This window comes from Camponotus vicinus, unplaced genomic scaffold (genome assembly GCF_025532165.1).
Source record: "Camponotus vicinus isolate PSW18456_S1 unplaced genomic scaffold, iyCamVici1.0 SCAF_9, whole genome shotgun sequence".
Lineage (NCBI taxonomy): Eukaryota > Metazoa > Arthropoda > Insecta > Hymenoptera > Formicidae > Camponotus > Camponotus vicinus.
Window position 1 is genome coordinate 7,814,879 of NW_028141981.1, and position 24,229 is coordinate 7,839,107.

Below are 24,229 nucleotides of genomic sequence, written 5' to 3' on the forward strand. Positions count from 1 at the left end.
CGGAGAGAGAAAGAGAGAGAGAGAGAGATTCTGACATACTCGCTTAGGGGGAGACGCATGAAATGAAAATTTTATCGATCACCAGAGGTATCCCTCGACCTGAGTAGAGTAAATTGCGATGCCGCTTCATAGGAGCTTTACACCGAGCTGCCTGGCAGGAGCCTTCGCCGAGTAAATCGGGAAAAAAAATATGAGCTCCGGAGAACCTTATAAAATTCTGCGGATGAATATTTAACGGTATATTTCGACGGCGTGTCGTCAAGTGTTGTTTAAGAAAACGATGGGTGAAATAAGAATTTTATCATATTATTCTCTCTCCCCCTCGCGAATAATAAAGAAATAATTGACTGATATTTTTTCAATGGGCTACGCTAAGTCAGCATTGCGTCTACAGGAGGGATCGCTTCAATGTCTTGAGAATGACGCGAGATAGAAATATTTTCGGCAAAATATCCCTCCGACAATGTTCCCCGAATATCTTTCGGGACATTCTACAAATATCATCCCGCCGCTACAACGTAACATTTCACAGTTATCGACTCCGATTTTCTCGCCCCCTGTCCATAAAGTTGAGCCGGTGAGCCGATTACCATAATTCTCGTCGATTTTCTCGAAGCCACTCCGTGAATCCTCTCGTATTAATCTCGAGTTTCATTTCGTCAGCGGGCGAAATTTTTTCATTATCCCGACAGCCGAAAGCAAAGTCTACAACAGACTTGTAAAAGCGTCACGATGAGTATATAATCGCTAGAATAAATCTTCGTGTGGGGACATACGACCTTAAACGGCGAAACGCTCGAGAAGAAGCGCGAAATAGAGAGAGATTTACGTCCACGATTGAAAGAAAAAAAGTGGATTATTGACCGAAGGGCCTTGTGCCACATTGCATGTTGCATATATCTCTCCACACGTACTGTCGTGTAGCGGTACCGAATTTTTCGGCGAACCGCTCTATGAACTGGCCGGCGCCAAGATCGAAGATTATTCTCCTCTCTTATGCAACGATATCGTAGAGAAAAATATCATGCACTAAATAAATTCGTGGCGCGTCGTATCTTATTTAGCGAGCGAAATAGAGCTCTGCCTTAAAATATCATTGTCTCTATTACATTTATATCAACGTGCGTTTGATCGTTAGATTAGGAATCGAACGATTAGTGGAGAAAGTTTGATTAAATCGGAGATTCTTCAATTTTTATAGTTCAGTCTCTCAATCGAGACACATTCGATTTCATTTGTATCGCGGAGCAAAATGAGGAAGCTCGATGTGACGGTTAAATTTATTCGCGTCGCTTGCGAAATCGAGGTGACCGTCGATACGCGAGCACCAGGCATTATCGTAATATCCGGGGCGAGTAAAATATGCGTGTGGAGTGCCGTCGAATCTCTCCGATAGGAAGCGGAACTCGGATTGACATTACGAATAGCGCGATAAAATGTTAACTCGACGCTAAAATGTAATCGCATAAATGCGAAATCCAGTTGTCCGCATTGTTATTTTACATTGGCGCGAATTTGCACACCGTCTATCGACACACACAATCGCCTTTGGTGATTGCGAAATACAATTTAGATGAAATTCGGTAATAATTTTTAAATGAAATTCAGTAATATGTTTGTTTTATCGATATATGTAAAACAGAGAGAAAGACCAGGGCATTTGTAGCCCACCGCTTTATGTTGAAAATAAAGAATGCGCGGGAAATAAATTGGGGAATAAAATTTTATTTTTTCATCGTTTAACGTCATCATCATTGACGTCGCCCAATAATACCTCCGTTCGAAAGGTCTTTTATAAAAACTAATATCCTTTAAATTGCAGGGAGTATAATTCAAATACAAATTATGCTTCATTTTTCGGAAAGCATTACATATATGGAAATGCCGTAAGTTCAAGTGGACACGAAAAGGAGTTAATGGCAGGTGATTTGCGAAATCGATTCGCTAATGACGGTAATGGCCGACCATCGGTCCACAGAGAAATAATTCCATCGAAAATACGGAGCAAAGTGCCAATTACGTGCGGGAGCATAAAGCGAGAATTAAAGTGGCGTAAAGAAGCAGTGGGTTTTTACCGCCGCTACGTGACTAAAAAGTCGACGGATCATCTCGAAGAAGGATGGAGAAGTGTCGCCGTATAAGAAGCGGAAGGGAATGATGGAATATGATATTGCCACCTACGCGGCGACTATTGCAAGCTACCGCGATACGGCTTAATTATGATCAACAAGCAGACAAAATGCGCGTGTGTGTGTGTGTCGTGCACTCGCAACGATTGAACGATTCAACAATTGTTTTCTCTTCACCGTCCCATTTCCCACAAATGGCCGATTAGTCTGCCAGACGATACGAATACGCTAATGATATGCATTACGATGTAACCGCGGATGCATAGGGTGTCCCGGAATCCGCATGTTAATTTTCGATTCGTAAGATGGATCTTATGTAATCCTAAAAAAGGCAATTTGCAAGACTTCATTCAAACTAAAATGTCGTACGAATCATGCCGGTAATGGCTATTAATTTATTCTCGTTAGAAACATTTTTCTACGATTTAAAATCGGAAATGATTTCTGAGACACGCCCTATCAATATCAGCGCGTAGTGTTTATATATGAACGACTAGCCATTCTTAACTGTCATTACGGGTATGTCGGTTGTTATACCGGTTAGCAAATCGAAATGTCAAGCTCGACATTGGTATCTTACTTGTCGCGAGCCAAAATGCAAAATTGACACGCGCTTTTGAGTAATTTGTCTGAAATATTTCATTTGCATAATTATAAAATTATCGCAAAAATAACTAATTTTCTTAATAGAAATACATTTCATGCGAATCAATTTTCGCCTTTAATTACAGCATTTAATTAATATTTCAAATGTATATTTTCAAATAATTTATGAACACCATTGAGATCATAAAATCACACGCGTAAATGAATAAAATTATAATATAATCAAAAGTTTGCGTTTTCTATTATTCACACATTTCTACAGTGTTTACTGTAATTGCTTATTTATAGACACAAACACTTCAATTAAAAATATAATTAAATACATTAATCTTTTATTTCTTAAAATATTTGCTTCGACAGATAAAAGAGCAGAAATATTTGCCTCTTATAATCCATATAAGCCTTGTCAACTTTGGTGTTTAGGATATTATTAGACAGAATGGACTTAATAGAATCTAATGGAAGTGAGTCATCTTTATCTGGATAGACTGAAAAGGCTATTTAGATATATCTCATAGCATCATAGAAAATCTATTTTAATCTTCAATGATAAAATATAATGTACTCATTATATTTTAATGCGTGTATTATACTACAATTTAAATCTCATAATTATACATAAGGAGGGAGGAGAAATATCAAGTGTACATGCCTGTGAATGAATTATGTCTATCTCATCACCCACTTGCGAGATCGGCGATTCCGCTTACATAACACACGATACGAGAGTAAGAAAAAAAAGAGTCAGACTGCACCTTGAACAACCAAGGCGCTCTCCGGTCATCGACATTTTTTTCAGAACGTGTTTGTTGCGATTGTGATAACGCGTACTTTTCGACGTTGCTTATCAAGAACACAAAGAAGGATATTACAATAATTGATTAAAAAAAAAAAATCCGCCATACATCGAGTGTCACGGATGTATCGACACGCGTATCATATGTGAAGAAAAATGATTGTTGTGTTCAACGCGACACGGTCGTTTTATCGTTATGTCAACGTCATATTACGTAGAATATCTCATGGCGTCCCGTTGCATATGATGCAGCTCAAACACATTTTCCATCGCATTTGCGAGGATACGAGTTTCCACGAAGATTTCGCATCCTTTTAAAGCGACGATAAACCCCGCCTAAACATGCCCCGGCTGTGAGACAACAGTATACCGGGTTACGGCACTTGTTTGCTTGGCCTAAAACAACACGTCTTTTCTGCTCGAGTGGCATGTACGCTTGAAGAAAGAAGCTGCGTGTATGTGCGTGCGTCGCCGATCTTATCACGCGCGTGCGCGTGTGACGTGCAAAATTTCAGTCTGGCCTCCAACAATTTCGACGAGCACGATTAACAAAAAATGCTGAACGTCTTAATTGTAAACAATTAAACGGCGTGAAATTAATATTTTAACATTTATTTATATAACACGCACACAAAATAATACATATATGTGCATTTTTTTCTTTCTAATAAATTATTTTAAAAAATATTTTAAAAAATTATTTTGAAAATATTTTAAAGAATATTTTTAAAAATAGATATAATAAATATAAATAGATATATTTCAATTTATATGTGTGTGTGTGAATATAAGTAATGTCTTTTTTTTTAAAACAAAATGTGTTATAAAGAGAACAAGTGTTACGAGAGACGTAATCGAAATTAGGGCAGATCTAATGTGTGCGTGCGTGTGCGCCATTTGCTACACATTTCGTCGACGATCCACATGCGGTGATCCGACAAAAAGTGTGGCCATTTCGAGCGGAACGAATTAAGACATTGCCGAACTAAAACATAGATCGGTGAAGCTGGAAGCGGCAGATTCGTTCTCTCGATATCAAAGGACGTGTGAAAAAATATATCTCCTCTTTGGCAGTAAAAACAGCACGCGCAGACGAAAAAAAATTAATCTTACGAGAGATTTATTGTAAGTATTGTGAGAGAGCGCAAATCTAGAGTAATCGATAAAAAATTACAAAAAAATGACGGATGTTTGTATGAATTAATGATAAACATAAGATTAATCAGATATATTTTTTTTCTATAAGAGACGAAAAGATATTTACTCTGAGGACCTAAAGTTAAATTTTCGCGAAGATTTGCAAGAAAATGCGATCAATAGAGAAACAGCGACATTTAAAGAAACATATTTTAGAATAAAATATATAATAAGTAACATTTTTCTTTATTTTTTTATGAATTAATGAAATCATTTTGCATACGATAATACTAATAATTATTATCAATTATGGCTAATATTTAACTGTAAATAATTCTTTATGCATTAAAAAATATTCTAATATAATTATTCTAATTTTTGTTATATACATATATGTATATTTTCTAGTTTTGTTAAAAAATTGTAAAACAATAACAACGACAATAATAGAAATTTAATTCAGAAAATGTCTTTTTATGCATATCTACACAAAGAAAATTTTTCACAACTTGTTCGAAGCTATTTAAAGTTGTCAAAGAACGTTCGTTTGTCTATTATTTGACGAAAGGCATCGTTCATGTACACTATACATATATTACAATGGCGTAGGCACATAAATAGACACAAGTCATTATCTCTTACGGAGATCGTTATCCTGAAAGGAGAATCGTTATCCTGAAAGGAATAACAATAGAATGAAGTTTGCTAATGGACCTTTTCTTTTATCTTTATGACATCTCGTGTCAACCTTATATTCTTTAACATTATATATACATATATATAAAATTCTTTAATATATAAATATATATGTCAGAATAAATCATTTATTAATTTATCCGATTATTATTTTAAATCGCAATAAAAAAAAAATCGTAATTTAATAAATTCTTTTTCTAGACATAATATTGCCCTGATATTTTTCTACATATATATACATGTATATAAAAAGAACTTTTAAAAATATATATTCTCTCTTTATATATTCTCGAGCCTCTTACTTTATATGTACGTATAACTACGCCACTGCCTCCAAACATGCATGGATCAATTCTACCGTATAAATGTCATCCACCACGACTGAATGATCTAAGGTACGTCTCTTTCTCTCTCTACATGTGTCCGCATTATGACTCCCAAGGACGCACAAATTCTGTCTCCATGCGCCGTATTACGCGCGATGAATACCGATTGCTCCGACTATTATCAACACGGCTTCTCTCTTTCGGCCACTTAAACTCTCAATCAGGGTCATGCTCAAATTTATAATCACAATTTCGAGCATTAGAGCTAGTCCAGAACTTGTTGCACGCTGCACTTGTTTACCATCTATTATTCGGCAAGATAATTATATTCGAATGATTAATATCACGTATAAAAACATTACAATATAATATTATTCTATTATTAATTATATATGTCATTATAATAATGTAATATTAATCACATATATAACATTACAGTAGAAAAAAACCACGCTATCCATTTTGCTTGTAACGATGTGTCGATGATTTATATTGCATTTTGTCAAACATGCAGGAAAGAAGGTAATTATATTCTCATTGCTTTGTATTTTTGAAAGAGATAATGGCATAAAATTAAAATATATACGTATCATGCATCTTCCTTTCAACGTCTTACACACGCATTGTAAAATAAAATATTTTAATTAGTTTTAATCTTGATAAAAATAAAATAATATAAGTGATATTCAATGCGCAAATAAGTGCGATAAAATCATAAATGCCCGGGCAAGATATTTGCGAATTATCCAACGCGCGAGCAAACACATTAATCATCAAAAAGATCGGGGGGGGTCTTTTTTTCTCCTTGCCGGACCGAGTCATGCGAATGATCTGTGCTTCGCAACGACATATCTACCGATATCGCGGGTTCCCAAGGTCGCTCGGATAAAATCCGATAATTTAATTCAAGCGATTCGACCGACCGATTTCCAGAGCGGAATATTTATCTTCCCTCCCCCTCCACCATCCCTCTTCCTTCCAACTCTCCCATCTCTCTCACTCTGTCACGGACGCCCGATGTCACATCCTCTCGAGAAATATTTTTTAATACGAAAAAAGTCACGATGAATATACAGAGTGATCCAGTTTATTTTTAACTTTCGTCATAAATCTTCCAACATGAAGTCTACGATTTAAAGCCGATTTATTTCTCTACAGCAATTTTCTAATCCTCGAGCTTCTAAACTTTTTTCCAATGAAAAAAATCAATTTTTCATATTCGTTAAAAAAATTTGTCATTAAAAGTTATGCGGAGTTTCTGGGACAACTTGAAAAAAAAGGTGGGAAGACTAAGAAAAGAAGGAGAGAGAGAAAAAGAGAGAAAGAAAGAGAAAGAGAGAGAGAGAAATTGCTAGAGAGAAAATAAACTCGAGAAAATACGAGAACAAGGAGAAGAAACGAAGAGAAAGAAAGAGGAGGAAGACCGAGGTCGCGAACAAAGGAAACTTCGCGAGTTCGATGCTCCCTTCTTATCAGTAGATGGTAGTGTTATAACCAAGACGCGAGAGCAGCCGCCTCATTGGTCGCCAGCAAAGTCGACGTCATCGTATCGATTGCCGGCCTGCCACGTGACGACCGCGCATCTCTCTCTCTTTCTCTTTCTCTCGTTCTCCATTCCTACGATCTGTCCTCGTCGCGCTTGAGATTACCCCGTGTCCCACTGGCCGATTCGAGGCCGATGATGCACAAAGAGACGTTAGGTCTTCTCCGGTACTAAACCAGAAAGCATGCGAACACTTCCGTCTCGGCCGCAAATCTCGAGAAATCGCGACGAATAAAGTCTCCGGATGGCGCCATTCGTCCTATAAATTATAAATAACGTTTATGCGCGATTTCAGGATAAAGTCGGAAAAGACTCTAGATTTCGAAAAGCTACGGATGTATATAGCAAAATCGTATGTACATAATCAAGACGTCGCTAAGATTTTATACAAACAAAATAGATGAACATTTCCGCTGACTTGGCCTTGCTCCATTTGCGAACTTATTTTCAACGAACTTTTAAGTCTTCATATTTTAAAATTTGATGCACTTTTTATTTTAATCTCATTTACTAGACCTTGATAATATATCGAGTAATGTAAGAAAATAAGATCTTAAATAAAACTTGCAATCAACTAATTGAATTATAATAAATCTCATTAATGTTAATTTCATTACAAGTAATTCAAATTATTTTTAATAATAATAATATTAATGTAATGTTTGTTTATGTTATTATAACATTATAAATTTGTCGTAGATTAAATTGGCTCTTATAACTTAATTGCTATGAATGGAATTTTAAATAAAGAGTTTAAAGCGATGTGTCTTTATATGGCAAGAAATGCGAATGAATTTTCATTGTTGATGGCTTCAGATTCTTCTGAATTTATCTACGAAATATATATTTCTAATAATTTATAATAACAATTGAATAATTTATAATAACTCTCGAGATATATCTCTATCTTCTTCCTCTCAAATTAATTCAACATGCTTATCTTTTCATCAAAATTCTTAGCGATTTTTCGTACAATCTCTCGTACATCAAAGATATTCAGTCGCTTATGCAATCGTTAATCGGAACATTAGCGCGATGGAACAAAATTTATCGCGACGACTTCGCCCACGGGTCGCAAAAAGCAGAAACTCGCGACCGGTTTTGAATAGTTCAACATCAGAAAAAAGGGGCTCCGTCTTTCATTCAGCAAAAGCCTTTAACGTCGCTATGGCGATGCTAAAAAAAAAATAGAAAATAGCGGGAAGAACCTGCCATACGCGAGGAGAGCGAAGGTGGCCTATGACCGGGCTCGTCTCGTTGGAAACTAGAACCCAGATCTCCGAAACCAGTTCCAGCGGTTGGAAAACAATTTTACGACATAAGGGGAGAACAGCAAGAAGGACACATCTTAACGGGAGAAAGGGAACGAGAGAAGGGGAGCGAGAGAAGGGGATAGAGAAACAGAGAAAGAGGAAGGGGAAGGGGAAGGAAGGGTGAGCGTGGCATTTATTTCCGCCTTAGAGAGGATCCTTCAAGGACGAGCAGGAAGAAGCATGCGTAGATTAAGAAACAAAAGATGCTACGTAGATGCGAAGAATGTGAAAAATTCAGCCTCGTATCTCGTAAATAAAAAAACTTCCATTACGCAGGATATATGTTCAAAAAATTTAATACGACGAGTTTAAAGAAGAGAAACGACACCTGATGATACTCCATACAACACATAGTGGAAAAGACCATTCACCCCCTAACATAGTACATAACAACCGATATCTTCCGATTCTCGTACGGCAGGGGAGAAATAAATTTCGAGAGGGAAGAGGATACATGCTACGTCGAGTAATCGTGACAGGTATACGTCCCGACAGAGCTCGACCGGACGGGAAAGGGAGACGAGAAGGGAAAAAAAGGAGAAAATTCGATAATCGTGTACGTATCCCGGCGGAGAGATACGAGCCATCCACCGCTGAAACTTGTCAGGCGTGTTGAAGGAAGCGAAGAGGAAGGGAAAAAAGGCAAGGGTGGCCGGGAAAAGACAAAGGAAGGGAAATCGAAAACGGTGGTGGCGATAAAAATAGACGAACCGCGTCTAATATTGCGTAAAGACGGCCGCTTAATTTCACCTCCTCTATTTGCCACTCCCGGTAGAAACGGCGCGAACGAAAATAAACCGGCTACATCGGGAGCGTGTGAGGCGAATTTCCAATTTCCCGCAGAAATTAAACCAACGCTGCTCGATTACGTAACGATTAAACATGCAAAAGCGAGCAAAACGTGCGTTCGTATCAGGTTCGAATCAGGTAAAGATTCTCGGCCCTTTTTTTCTTTGTTGGAAAAAGGCGAGTTGAAAAGGGCTCGGTTAGACTCGCTTAGAGCTGCGGTTAAGTAATAAGTTACACCTTCGGTCACGGTGTTGCTAAAAATTAGCTTAAGTCAACAACAGCACTACTCGCTAACGAGTTTCTAATGAGTCAATCACCTTGACTCGAGGCAACTTTGCGTTTGCGTTAATAAGTAAATATAGCGATGCGTGAAAAACGCGAATAATTAAAAAAAATAACACGTGTTATGTTCGAGATATCTCGAGTAAATCTGTCATGGTCTCTTCTTGCCGCTACCTTCGAGGATCTTTGATCCGACGAAGAATAACGAAAAGGCCTGATGAAATTAAAAAAGATGGACTTCGATATCTAGTCTCTCTCTCCTAAGAGACTTGTCGCACCAAGAAATGTTTCAAGCATGCCTGAGAAAAACGCTCGACAGCGAATCGAAAATTCAGCAAATCCTAAATTCTTCAAATATGTAACGCATTACTTTGATCTTTCTAATTCACTTTAATTGTGACTTATTTGAATTCAAACCTTATATTTTTAATTTTAATAAAATTTTGATTCGATTCTTTTCTAATTGTCACAAGATGTAGAAAATTGAATAATATGAAAAAATAAGATTAAATAATGAAAAATAAAAAGTAAATAAATTAGAATTTTGTTGAAAATGTAAAACTTGAATTATTTCTGATAAATAAAAATCTATCTATTCTGATAAATATAAATCTAATATAAATCTTTAATAATTTTAGATTATTAATAATTTTAATGGAATATTTAACAATTCTAAACATTTAATAATTTTGATTTGATAATTCTGGATCGTATACGTTACATTATAACACATATAATACATTTGCTGCAGAGATTAAATCTATATTTACCTAAAATTGAAAATGATCGGCACGTAAACATTTAATCGAGCTATAAATGTTATATGCGGAGCGTTTTACGTCCAAGGACGAAAATTCTCAATCTGATGTTAAAGAGCAAGCTGATGAAAGAGGGCTGAAGCTGACGCAAGATCAAAAATCTTATGTATCATCGTCTTGCACTCGTTTATGCTACGAAGGACAAATTATGTGAAAACACAGCTGCTTCTTACAAATGCAATAGTGGTTCACGATTTCGTGGCACGCTCAGCGTGCCCGTAAAAATAGATAAGGAATAAATATTCATATGTCAACTTTGTTTACGAGAAACCTTCCGGATGCCTAGTTTAAATTCGTAGGTCATTCTAAAACGACCGTTAATTTCAAACCAGCTGACCCTTCTCTTACACTCGTCTAATCATAGACACATGTTACGATTTATAATAAAGCAATTTAAAAATGTATAAAAAAATTCAGCAATAAATTGTGTACGATATATATCTTTCTGAAAATACGTACGTTGAAAAAATGATACGAAGAAAAAGTAGATTTTATTATCGTCTTTTTCTATTAAACAAATTATCTAATCATCTAAATATCTAATAACGAATTTTATTTGCGTCAATTATAGATTGTATCGTTATTATATAATTACAAATAACCGACGTAGGAATCGAAAGCCTTAAAATATGGTTGTTACACGAGCGCAAGATCAAATCGAGCGATCACCTGATTTTTATCACCTGATTAGCAAGTTACTAGCAATCGCTTATTGGATGAGGCACGTGGCGAAGAATACACTCGTCCCGACTTAACCACGATTAAATTAGTGTATAAACTAGTATTGCGACATTTTTTTTATTCGGATAGAATTAATTAATCAGTAGAATTAATCATCGCTTCGCCAGCGGATTGCTAATCGAAATTGTAAAGCGAGAAAGATAATGAAAAACAGATATTTAGACTTTATATTCGTGACAGAGCACAAAGAGCACCTCGTAAGTATTATTCATCATTATTGATAATGCGGAATCTCGTAAGAAAAATATCTTGTTGTCAACTTTTATGAGCATAACAAAGTAACGATTCAAAATTTCGTGCCTTCTATAATAAAAAACTTGTAAAAAGATAGATTAAAACGTTCGAGAAAATCTATCTTACATTTGTTTCTCTAAAGAAATCGTAAAATATACGCAAAAGCGCAATCGATCGCTTGTTTCAAAACAAAACTATCAAGTGTAAAGTACATTTATAGTTCCTTTTCCCAGAAAATCATGTATCTCTCGCATCTATACTGACCTTGCTTTTTCTAATACGTGCCAAATTTCAATAATTGGCACGTACTGTGGGGTGGTATCCAAGGTTCCTTTATACAATTATTATATCATGCAAGAATAAAGATTGATTATCTGCAGGGCTAAACAAGTTTTTACGTCTCGTTTAATATAAATTATCCCGGATTTTCCAAAGTTTTACGCAAATTATGTATTTACGCAAAGCACGCACATCGAGCGTCCGGAAAACCCGAGAAACTTTTAGAAAGCCGAGAAAATGGTCCGCACGCACATGATGTGTCGTTATCTCGTCGCGAGATCAGTGATTAATCGGATGAGGGACGGGCGGAAACGGGTGTAAAACAAACGCGTAAACAGGGAAAAGAGGAATTACTCGCTCTCTTTCTTCATCGCTGTTAAATCCCGAGGTTTCCCGACCAACCGGCAACGTCGGATCACGCGACTCCGACCTTCCGTCTCCGTCTCTCTCCGTTGCCAAGCAACCGTCTCTCTTCATTTCTCCCTCTCTCTCTCTCTCTTTCTCGCATTCACGCGTCGCCCGGCCGGCTGCTCTCGCTCCGTCACCAGCGTTATTGTACTCTATTTCTGCCGATGAGCCGAGTAAGGTCTCGGTGACTTTTCGAATTGCGAATCCGGGCGCACGTGCGCGAGAGAAAGAAAGAAAGTCGAGGGCAATCGCGAGGGATGTCCTTCGAGTCCTTCGAGTTGCATCAAAGACACCGTCGATCGTCTCCGATATTTATGTACGTACGTACCACGCAGAAATTTGCAACGAGGAGCGGAGAAAATATTTTAGACAGAGGAAAAAAAAATAAAAGATTATTTTGAAATGAAAAAATTTACGAGGAACGTTCCCATCCGAGGAGAGGAGTTTTTATCGCTCATTTTAATCCCCGAGAATAGCATTCGAAACATTAAATTTCTGCCTTAATCGTCTCATTTACATTTAAATATGTAATTTATTCGTAATTTACTTATATCTCGCGATGTGCGAAATCGAAAAATTATGTATTAAAAGAGAAATTTTTGCGCGATTCTCTCTCGATGCGGAGAAACGACCAGATTAATTATATATGTTGGCAACGTTTAACCCTGCAAGATGTATATGATTAAAAAAAAAAAAAAAAAACGCCGAAGCATGACGAAATAACGCAGTATCTTTCGTGGTAGTTTTATCACGTAGTGTCAAACGTTATTTCGTTTATCTAGTTGCAAAGTCAGTTATGCGTATAGCGACAATAACAGATATCGGTGGGCGTAAATCACTTTATTTGTGCAAATATATCCCCAAGTATAACACATACGAGTAACAAAATGCGGGACGCGCGCGCGCACAAAATTAACTTCAAAAGTACACACATTTACGAGTGCTTATCAGTAAATAACAAAAGTACTCGCATCTCGTGTGGAAAGTTCCAGAGAATTAAAAGCCATCTGGCGTCTAAGATTTAGACAACAATCTCTCGATTTCTCGCGAAGGAAACTTTCCATTTGTGCGAGTGACATTTGTGTACCGGTTATATGTCAAGTAACGTAAATCCGAAGAATATATCGTTATCATTTCCGGGAATTCGGCCTTTTCCGCTCCTCTCGAGCCAGAAGATTCGAACGATTCGTATCGAATACACAATATGTGACGAGCGCGTACATTAACGACTACAGGATTCGACGCGTCGACGCCGGCCAACTTCAGATGGCTCTTTCGAGGAGCGGAAAAGCCGAAAAACCGGGAAGGGAGAAGTACCGGTGCTGACTCACCTCGTTCGTTCCTATTTGACCCATGCTGCCCATCGTTGCGCAATTCGCGAGCGTATCGGCAGCTGCCGATTGCAGGTTGTTCTCGTTGGCGATAGGAATCTTGACGGGTTTCGATACTGAAGATAGCTACGCGCACTCCGGCTGACGATTTCAAATTTCTCGCTCTTTCCCTCTCTCTCTCTCTCTCTCTTTCTCTCGACAAGTACGACGATATTTATATCCGAGATCTCGACAATTATCACCGGCGAGTCGGTGGATCAGATTCGGTGCGATACGTCCGTCGATTATCACTACAAGCAACGAGCAGAAGGAAGTTCGACGTCGCGGGATTACCAGTCATAATATTATCACAAAGGGACTCTCGAGTCGTCTCCGGGGAATCGCGGAGACTACGTCACACCGTACCGTACCGGCACTCCGAGTGAGACGAGAAGTCGAACGAGAGAAATCGGACAAACTACGCTACGGGAGGAGAGTACAAAGCAACGATCCGCACCTCGAGACAGCCGGTTACCAACTGACGCCGCCAAGCGGTGGCCCGTGCAAGTCGCGATCATCTGGCCGGCTGCCGGGTGGCGAGGTGGTGGGGGAAGGCCGGGGAGGGGGTAGATCAGGACGAAGCGCGGTAGGGGAACGCACGCCGGTTTTACGCGTCTGCCATTGGTCGGGACAAGGCCGTACGATTAGCTAGTCCTAGTCCGTCGGGATGTTGGGCACAATTCGCGCGAGAGGAGCAGGGGAGAAGGCAGATTTTTGGCGAAGAGTCGAGCCCGAAAAACTATCTCTTTAGTTTCTTTCCGCTTTCTCTTTAATTAATATGCACAAGGATAAACATCAGTGCGGGTTAGAGTTTAATTGATTGTTCGGTTCTCTCGTTCTCTCTTTCGTCTTTCCTCCTTTTTTCTCGTGAATATAAAAAGAAAGAGGCTCATTAGACAAACTCCCATAATTTTAGTAACATTTATGACGAGGTGATTTAAAGTTACAGTGTGTGCGATATAATAGAAACTTATTTTCATTATTACTTTTATGGATTCGCAAGCAAAATATTTATTAATCTCCGAATAATCGCATTTAGAGAGTTTTTAACTTATACTTCATTCTATATAACTCATAGGATTTAATGATAATCTAAACATCTTAAGTCAACAATTTCTCCAAAGATTTAAAACTGCACCTATAAATATCTATGCATGTTTTATCTGCGAATTTATAATGAAGAGGCAAGGAAAAAGCGCACGTTGGCCGTAGTCGAAGAGACGGTCCTGAGCGATGACGGCCGGCCCGATCAGCTGATGCCTTAGCAACAGTGGTATTAACCGCGCTAAATATATCAGAGGGAGTTCACGTCTCGACACAATGCAACTTGTAACGACAGGAACGATGAGAGAAACATCGCATCGAGGGATAACTATAGTTTCGTCATACGATTATAATGCGACGCATAATCGCGTCGATGACGTATAATTGCTGCACGCAGCGATTTAAAGAACGGCACTTTCTCGTCGATAAATATTACTTGTACATACTTTATCGGTTGCGACTACAATAAATAAATGAAATAGAATAAATGAGAATTTCGTCGAAAATATTATTTCGAAAAGAAATGAGAAGGGAATCAAAAAAGATGCGGTTATAAAAATTAATTGATGTTTAACATGATATTTAAAAAAATCATTATTAATATTAATATACTTGTACACTAATATACTTGGCATGTACATTAATTATGACATGCACATATATCGATTAAGAATTCTTCATTTTTTTCTTAAAGATTTTTTATCAAAGAAAGATATATATCGCTAATTAAAAAGAAAGAATTTGAAAAATTTTACAACTTAAAAATACTTTGCAAAAAATCGAATATATAATTTAAATAGTATAAATATAATCAGTCTAAGATTCTATATATATTTATCTTTTCGTAAAAAGATATTAATACATACGTTAAAAAATTTTATGTTAATTATGTTTATATTATGCGATTATGGTAACACTTTCGCGCGATATAAAATAATCGATTATATTCTCGTAAATTGTACATCTCTTTTCCTAGAATTCACAAGTATAATCGCAAGAAGTCACAAGTGTAATCTGACCTAAATAGAGCTTATAAAAATAATTTCCAGATTGCTGATAAGCTATCTCTAACTACACGACCATGCTACTAGTGTGATTTCACTGAAACATATTTCGATGATGATATTTGTCATCACATTGTTGATACTCTGCAATTATGTTGATGATTAATACCGCTTATTATCGAAGCTAATATTCGCAGATAATAGATTATTAATCTTAATCGTCAAGAAAGCCATCGACAAGCGACACGAGCCCGTGGTCGATAACGCGAAGAGCGAAGAAAATTAGATCCACTCCGTAACTAAGGGACAAGAGTCGGAAATAAATGAGAGACACACCTATGTCATCCTCTGCAAAAGTGGGTCCTGAAATTCAATTAAGTACGGGAAACGTATTATGTGACATAACAGTTTCGTGCGTCGTAAATGTTGGGATCAATGAAACCACATTTCCCCCCTCCCCCTCCCCCTCACTCCTTTCCATCCCTTCGCGAAGTAAATGAGACGCGGACGAAGCCGCATCAGCATCCGCGCGATTCCTTGTTCCTTTGTCTCCTAAGGATACTCAGAAAGGAAGAAGGCGCCAGAGGGATCGACCCTTCATTTCCGCGAGTCCTTTAATGAGTCTTTGTTACGAGATGTCGAGCGAGAGGGAGAAGGAGAGACAAAAAGAGAGAGAAAGAGAGGGTATAAAGTACGTTCATATATTTCGAACGAGAAATTACTGCGCAGAAATCCTATATTCGCTGCATTTCTTGCAAAACGTCATGCATATAACGATAATATTAGCAATATTAGATCACATCCGATTCAATTTACTTAATTATCAGCTACTTTGCATTTTTGAGTCGATAAATAACGGATAAACATTACGTTAATCGCTGGGAAATGAAGCACGCGTCACGCGGATCCGATAGGAAGCCACGAGAGGAACGATGAGGAAAAAGCGACGATCTTGCGCATTAATTAATCGCCGATAATGACAATCGCGTAACGCGATTTCCGCGGAACGATCAGCAGAGCAGCTCCGTTTGATTTCGCGACAATCGCCGACGGTTCGGATATTTTCCAGTCGTGGATCAGATTCCGGATCAATTTGACAGCGCGGACAAATCGCGGATAGTTTGCAAGTGACAGAAAATTGATTTCGGTAATTTTAAATATATAAAAATAGCCTCTCTTACACGAATTCTTGAAGATGAAGGAAAAGATTTAATTTATTTTTTGACAGTAGAAAAAGAGAGAGAAAACATTGTAGTTTTTCTTCTTTTATGTAAAGGAGTTAACATATGAAACGTAGGTTGTTGTTTTCTCGCTCGCGAATGAAACGCAATAGCAGTAAATTCTTTTCTAATTTTTTCTGTCGCAGGAACAGGTATTGAACTCCAGGAAACGTATTTCATGCGCGAATTGACAGGCTAGATTATTATAAATAGATAGATGAAAGAAAGCAATATATAAGAAACATACTGCGAATTCAATTCCTTACAATCGGAATGTACTCCAGTCAAGATTGTGTTAAATTTTTCCACATTTCGAGAAAGAGAGAGGGAGAGATAATTAATATTATATAAGATACTCTCTCATAGAGACCGGATTGTAAATATATTAATTATTAGATTTAAAATATAAACTGGTAAACCTAAGTAGGCGAGGTGAATGTAGATTTAATTATAAATGATTCTCTTTCCAATTATTAATTATGTTATTAAATTAATATCGCAGTCTAGTCTCATTCTAACTTTTTTTAAATACCTTTTATTTTTTTAAATTCCTTCTATATTTATTTTTTTTTAAATATCTTCTACATTTTTGCACTTCTGTCTAGTTAATATATACTCGCGCATACATACTACTATGTGCATGCGTTCGAATTCATTCCAGGTCTTCAACATTCACGCGGGCGAAATAGATATTTCAGTCGAGTTTCGCGCGAACTCCCGGTCAATCATGATTTCCGCGAAGACGAGGGATCTCTCTTTCTCTCGAGCGCGCTGTGAAGTTTCTATTATTTCGTATTCCCGGGAGGAGAGGCGGATACAGGCTCTTGGGCGAGGTTAGTATTGGAAGAGCGAAGGGGTCAACGCTCGGAAAAGCGCCTCTCGTTACGGCACTGCCATACGATATTACCACCAAGGCCCGTCGCTTGGATATCCCCGTCAGCCCCCTCCTCCCACCCTCCCTCTCTCTCTTTCTCTCTTTCTATTCGTCCATCTCCATCGAGCTCGATCACCTCTCTCGCTTCCTCGCGAACGCTCCATCATTTTACCTCTGTGCACTTACGGCAATCCCGTCCCTCACCCGCCACCTTCCTCCGCCGTTTTCTTCGCTCGATTTCATCCCTTACGAATGACAGGAACCGAGACTCGTCGATCCGTTGAGGAATCCGCCATTGTTTCTATTTCTCTTGACTTGCGTTGTTATTCTGGCTTACGGCCGTTTATTGGTCGACGAGATATTGGTCATCTCACGGTTAACTGAATCGTCGTTCCTTCTCTTTTTTTATATTATAACTCCGGGGCTATGAAGATTTAGCGAATTAACTCTGATTAAGGTCATCTTTTATTTTCTTTCTATATTTTGTGACGAAATATTCTGCGATCCTTTGTAAGGACCAAACGTATTATAATGTTTATAAAAATAGATGAATAAATGTAAATGAAATTTTGCACCTTACTTGTATGAAGTGAATAAACTGATGTGTCGTTTTCGCAAATTTACGGACGACTCTTTCATAAATGTGTCTCTACTCTCAATAAGGCAAAGAGAACTTAAGAATATCACATGGCCATAGAACCAAATATGATCAACACCTCCGAGAAAAAAGGCGTGCCCTTCTCTTCCCTTCGTATTAACTGTCAGTCGGTCAGCTGTCTGTCATAACATCGCTCCATATCAATTTATCCCGCTAAGCTTCTTTTTTCTGTTAAGCACCATTCATACACACCCTCTATTTTTCCTATTCACCTCTTATTCTTCTTTCTTTCCCACTTCATTAGCTCTTATCGTTTTCCTATTTTCATATCCGTCTTCTCGGTATATTTTGTCTTCTCGATATACTTGTTTTACTTCTTTTGCCTTCTCTCTCCCTCTCTCTTTTTCTGTCTCCTCTCTTTTACCGTTCCGTTATAACGGAGCAGGGAGCAGCCTACTATTGAGGATACTACACGGTTAGTTGCTACGAAATCAATGGAAAGTTTTGTCTACCATAACTCGTGATGAGTAATAACCGGCTCTACGCTCGAATGACGAAAATTGCTTTTACCTTGCGCGATGCTCAAACGGAAGAAGCCAGAGTTCGTTCAATCGGTCTTTCGGTCAGTGGGTTCCTAATACGCAGGCCTACATATATATATTTATGTCCCCAAGGATATCAAGTATCTTCCAGCCATAAGAAAATTGGAACCCCTCCTAGAGTAATTATTGACATCTAATTTTATTTAATTGAAGATAATTGCTAATAAAAAGGAAATAATTAACACAAGTTGGTAAAGGTCTATTTATTCATGAAATGATACCATCACGATTCGAGATTATTGTCGTAATAAAGTTTCCCACAGTTTTTCAAAATTCATTGGACTGTATCCCGCGTTTATTTTCAACGAATGAATTACGAATGTATTACGGAATTTGGGATATGTCGACAACATTTGCAGTAGAATTAACAGCAAAACAGATAATTCATACGCGCAAAAAAAACATCTTACGAAAACGTACGATACTTTTATCGCATAGAGTGTGTGTATTCAACCGCATTTTACCACGTGTTACTCACGCTGGTTATACATCGTAACAACTCGCTATTTTTCGTTTCAAACGCATTTGCATAGTCAAGATATGCCATCACATGCCGAAAAAGCTGTCAGCTAATAAGTAACGTGCGTGTGTGTGAATCACGATATCAAAATATAAAGTCGTTCCACGCTGCCAAACAACATCCGAGCACACATTTCGGGCTCGAGTTAAAAGTTAAAAACTGAACTGGTCCTATAATATCGCCGACGATAATTTTTTCTCGTTACGAATCGACGAAAATTATATTTTAAAAATAAGAAAAAAAACTACGCTTAAAATTCATTTGAAAGACGTTTTCCTTGGACGCGCGCAAATATCTGTCAATCGTAAAATCTCATGTAGGATTAAATATATACAGCGTGAAAAAAAAAATCAAGGATGTCCTCTAAAATAATCAGCGATCATGCATCTCGATGTTAGATGTAGTAAGTTCATTATGCGTGAGAGAATATTCATACAATTCTTATAAATACGTCGGTATCAAGAGTGATATGAGTCACCGTTTTGTTGCACTTTACGCATGCAGACATAGTTATGCAGTCTATCTATATCTCCTTGTCCCTCGATGTCCTTGCGCGTAATCTTCCGTTAAAAGCCGCCTTCGGAGCCGTCGATATAAATTGTTTAAGAACGACAATGAGTCACGTCGGCTGTAAAATTTTGCGTAATAATGGCGGCACGTCTGCCGCGACCCGGATCACTAAGCGAGGATCAGACTACTTTGTACAAGGCTATTCGCGCAGATGTTCTTAAATGGGATCTTAAGTACAATCTTTATAGAGACAAAGTATCTGATGCATATTAATGTCAAAAAATGTACAAATTAGTATAAAATCGTTAAAAATAAAAACAACAAACAGAACAGATGGAGCAAGAAAGAGAGAAAGAAAAATATACATATATATGCATATGTGCAAATTTATTATTTATACGTTAAAAAAATAATCGGGAACAATGTTATAAACCTTAAATTCACACAACATTAATTATTTAAATACATAATGCAGTTTAAATAATTAATTAGTGCTGTGTGTTTGTTGTGGCACTTTAAATTACACAATCGATGTCAAAATATCATACAGCAACATGTTTTAATTAAAATATTTTAATTAAAAATAAATTATCTATAAATATACCTTCAAGATTACGCGACACACCTCATAAAAAGAGGCATGAAAATTATATAATTTCTTAGTTTATATTTAAATCCTTTTAAAATGCATCTTTTTTAATGCGTACATGCAACCAATTCAATAAAAAATTTCAATAAAAAATAGAAAATAAAATAAAAGCTATATCTTTGTTGTTTTCATAAAAGTTCCTTGACCAGAGTCCAGCCCACATAATATTTTTACGCCTTTGATATATCTTTACACACGTTTTTTTTGTCCTCACGATAACTCGAAAAATAAACTCGTACGTTGCGACAATACTTTTTATTGGATAAGAAAATATACGATACGAAATGGAATTCTCGATATCAAACGGGTTCGTAAAAACGAGCATAAAGCTCCCGAAAATCGTTTATCCCTGGCACGGAGAGTTATGTAATTTTTATAACATCTCTTGGAAAGAGCTTACACGATACCGTAAATCGATAGACAAACTACTCGCTCCTCTGTTTGCCAGACTCGCCACGGAATCTTTCATTAAAATCAGAAATCGGAGATTCTGGAGCACATCCTGTTTACGCCACGGGATAGCGCAAATAAATCTCCGATAATGCAAAGCAAGTTTAAGTAAAAGTTAATGCCGATACATATTTGTTTTTATCGAACGGACGTTTCTCTCGGCTCTGCGATATGAGATGGAGCGCACGCGTAACGATTATACTGGTTTCCCATTAATATTAAAGGGATAAACATTAGGCAGACATATATTTGTATTTATAATGTGAATTATTCAGTGCGGATTTGAATAATTTGCATTTTATCGAGACGCGTGATATGGGTCAAGCATGCGATATCACCCGATATCACGTTCCTCGTTTTGACGACAATATTTTGGAAATCCCGCATCATATCAGACGTATTGCTAAATCAATATAAATCAAATGTAGAATTCGCAATCGCATATAAAATAATAATGTATATTAAAAATGTAGATAAAAAGGAGTAAATCAATAAATACCGATGAGATGAAATTGAAATCGTAAAATTAAATTGGAAGAAATCTAAAAAAAAAAATCGATAAGAATACTACTGCTTGCATAACGTAACGCAATATTTTTATTTCAGATTAAGAGATTTTTCAACAATTTGGGAACCGTTGTCGTCGCGATGTAAAGCGTGCACATGACAGACGCACACGTGGCGGAGACACGCGCGAGGAAAAGCAGAGCAAAGCAAACTTCTGTATAGGAGGCCCGTATTACAGTCGTTTCAGGCTTTTCCGGAAGAGAACACGAGGATAAGCGAGATAGAGAGATGTGCAATTTTCGACGACGCGCCGGAAAACGCGGTTGTTGCGTCCCTTTGTTACAGCCACGACAACGTCACGCTGTGCTCGTAGAGAGCCGGCTATTTACCGGAATCGTAAAATCGCGAACAAAGGTTCGTTAGCGCTGTGTAACGTCGTTTCCTTTTTGCGTTCCATAAAGGGGGAGAACAAGGGAGCACGGAGAGGTTTGACGGATCTCGCGTTTTCACGTGACACGAGATTTATTTCGTTAAAATGAAAGAAGAACCGAATCAAACGCGTCAGTTTTTTCTTATTAAAAAAAAACTGATCAATAATAATGAATATTTTTATTATGAGTTAATTTGCGTGCGAATTCTCTATACAAAAAGAAAAATATATCTGGTTTTAAAAAAATATAGGCAGAATCGAGTGATTAGGTAAATTATATCATATACATATATAGTGTCGTATATTAACGCGGTAATCATTTTTATAGCCCACAATCTTTATTTCTTTGCTATTAATGAGCCAATTTTCGATCCTTTTAAAATCATAAAAATGTTTTGCTGTGATATTAATAAAAGATATGAGAAAGATATAGTGGAAAGAAAAAAATGCATGAAAGAAGAATACATAATTTTATAACAGAGAGCCATCTTCCTAGTCGAAATTTTTCTCCTATTTTCCATCTCAATTTTCAATCTAATATTTATTTTAATATATCAAAAATATAACAAACTACTCTCTTTTGAAACTACTTAATCCATAGTTTTGTTCAAAACTTCTCTTTTACATCTTTATGTAGGAATCTATCCATTTACTTTATTGAAAAGTAGGAATCCAATCTTTTAAAAATCTTCTAGAATCCATAAATGTGAAAAAATTAAATTTAAAAATAGAAGTGGAAAAATTTTGACACAGAAATATGTAACAAAGTACGTAATAAAACTTTTGCGAAAATGCGATAAATTGATAAGTCGAGGCTCTTTTTCATCATTAGATGCAGCAATTAAAATGCATTGTGGAAAGAAAGTTGAGCTGATTCACAATGCGATAAAGTGCAATTGTAAGCTCGTTGCACCAACCGCTTTATGTACGGTTAATTACAAGTGCAACCATCTGACATGTACTACAGGTGATTCACCAATGACTAGCTCGAAAATTATGTGATAAGTTCATTTAAACAAGAGAAGAAAAACAACAAAGTTTCATGTGTGTATTACGATAAATATTTGTGGCCAATATTTTTGATAAAATAACGCTTGTTCCCTTATCGATTCGATAGCATATTGTTTCTGACGTATTGTTTACTCGGAAATGGTTCTCCAGGAAAAGAGAGATCACGTTGCATCAAAACATGAAAAACGAAAACAAAAATCGACAGGAATTAAATGTCTGATTAAACGTCATATCATGTCACACAGAATGAAATTTATTATCGTCAATATATTAAACGCGGACTCTCTTCAATTTGCAAGACGTAAGACAGCGAAAGAAAGTGTAATGCTGCGAGTTTAACGCTGAAAATCTTCCAATCTGTCTTTCTCTCTGACATCAAGGGGGCGTAGCTCAGATGGTAGAGCGCTCGCTTAGCATGCGAGAGGTACCGGGATCGATACCCGGCGCCTCCAAGAAACTTCTTTTTGCTTATTTATAGAATTAAATAAGAATCTGGCAAAATAAAAAAAACATCGCCATCGTACGGAAAAAAATAAACTTTTCTTTTTTTTTATATCCCATCGAGAAAGCTACCCTCAAGATCGAAAACACGTCTGACGTCTAAGAGTCGAGTCTTGTGGCAATTTACTAGTCGATTTTTATAACTTGATGTCGTTTAATGATAGATGATTATTGAAGATTTAAAGCAATTTATCATATTTTTCATAAAATAAAAAAGTAAATAAAATTATAAAAAAGTAAATAAAGTTCATCGTTTTATGGATGCAAAATCTTCGAAAATTGCGTAATAACGATCTCTATTATCACTATGAGCAACTCGAACTTCCTGCTGCATATACGAGGCTGAAAAGAGAAGAAATACAAAGATATGCATAGGTAGTGCAGAGATCCAGCACGCCCGGTAACGGTATAACATAATTCCGCGAGATTGCGAGCTTCGTGGAGCAGGTACGAGATCCGCCGACGATCCGTGATTTCCTCCGGCGGACATTTTGCATCGACAATGCACGCGCCGACCCCTGATAAAACGGGAGATATCCGTGTCAACTCGATGCACGAGCTGCTGACCGTTCACTCGTCGCGTTACGCGAAAAACATACTATTACTATCGCCGTATCACTATTGACGACAGAAAAGTCGCGCGCGAATGGAACGTCAAAAAATAAACTTCTTATTGGACACACGCTAACAAAAAGCGTTATCACAATCGTCCGATCGACCCATGTTTCGCATCTTCGTACAATTCCTTCAAAAAACATCTCTCGCATTTAATCGAGACTCGATAAGTAATAAATAATCTGTAAAAAATTAAATTATGCGTGAAAAAATTAAGAGAGATGAGA

At 37.2% G+C, this 24,229-nt stretch overlaps 1 protein-coding gene and 1 non-coding gene across 3 annotated transcripts in view; one reads left to right on the forward strand and one right to left on the reverse strand.

Moving 5' to 3' along the window:
• Sesn (Sestrin) overlaps nucleotides 1–24,229 on the reverse strand; it is a 190,649-nt gene that overhangs the window by 30,504 nt on the left and 135,916 nt on the right. The window contains exon 1 of one of the 2 annotated variants that reach the window (XM_083109656.1): nucleotides 13,429–13,959. The exons of the other annotated variant lie outside the window; for it this stretch is intronic. Coding sequence (XP_082965782.1) covers nucleotides 13,429–13,461 — 33 coding nt within the window. The 5' untranslated portion in view covers nucleotides 13,462–13,959. Of the gene's footprint in view, nucleotides 1–13,428; nucleotides 13,960–24,229 lie in introns of those variants that run through there. 2 annotated transcript variants of the gene reach the window in all.
• On the forward strand, nucleotides 23,266–23,338 carry Trnaa-agc (transfer RNA alanine (anticodon AGC)). The gene has a single exon. It is a non-coding gene; the product is annotated as a tRNA-Ala (tRNA).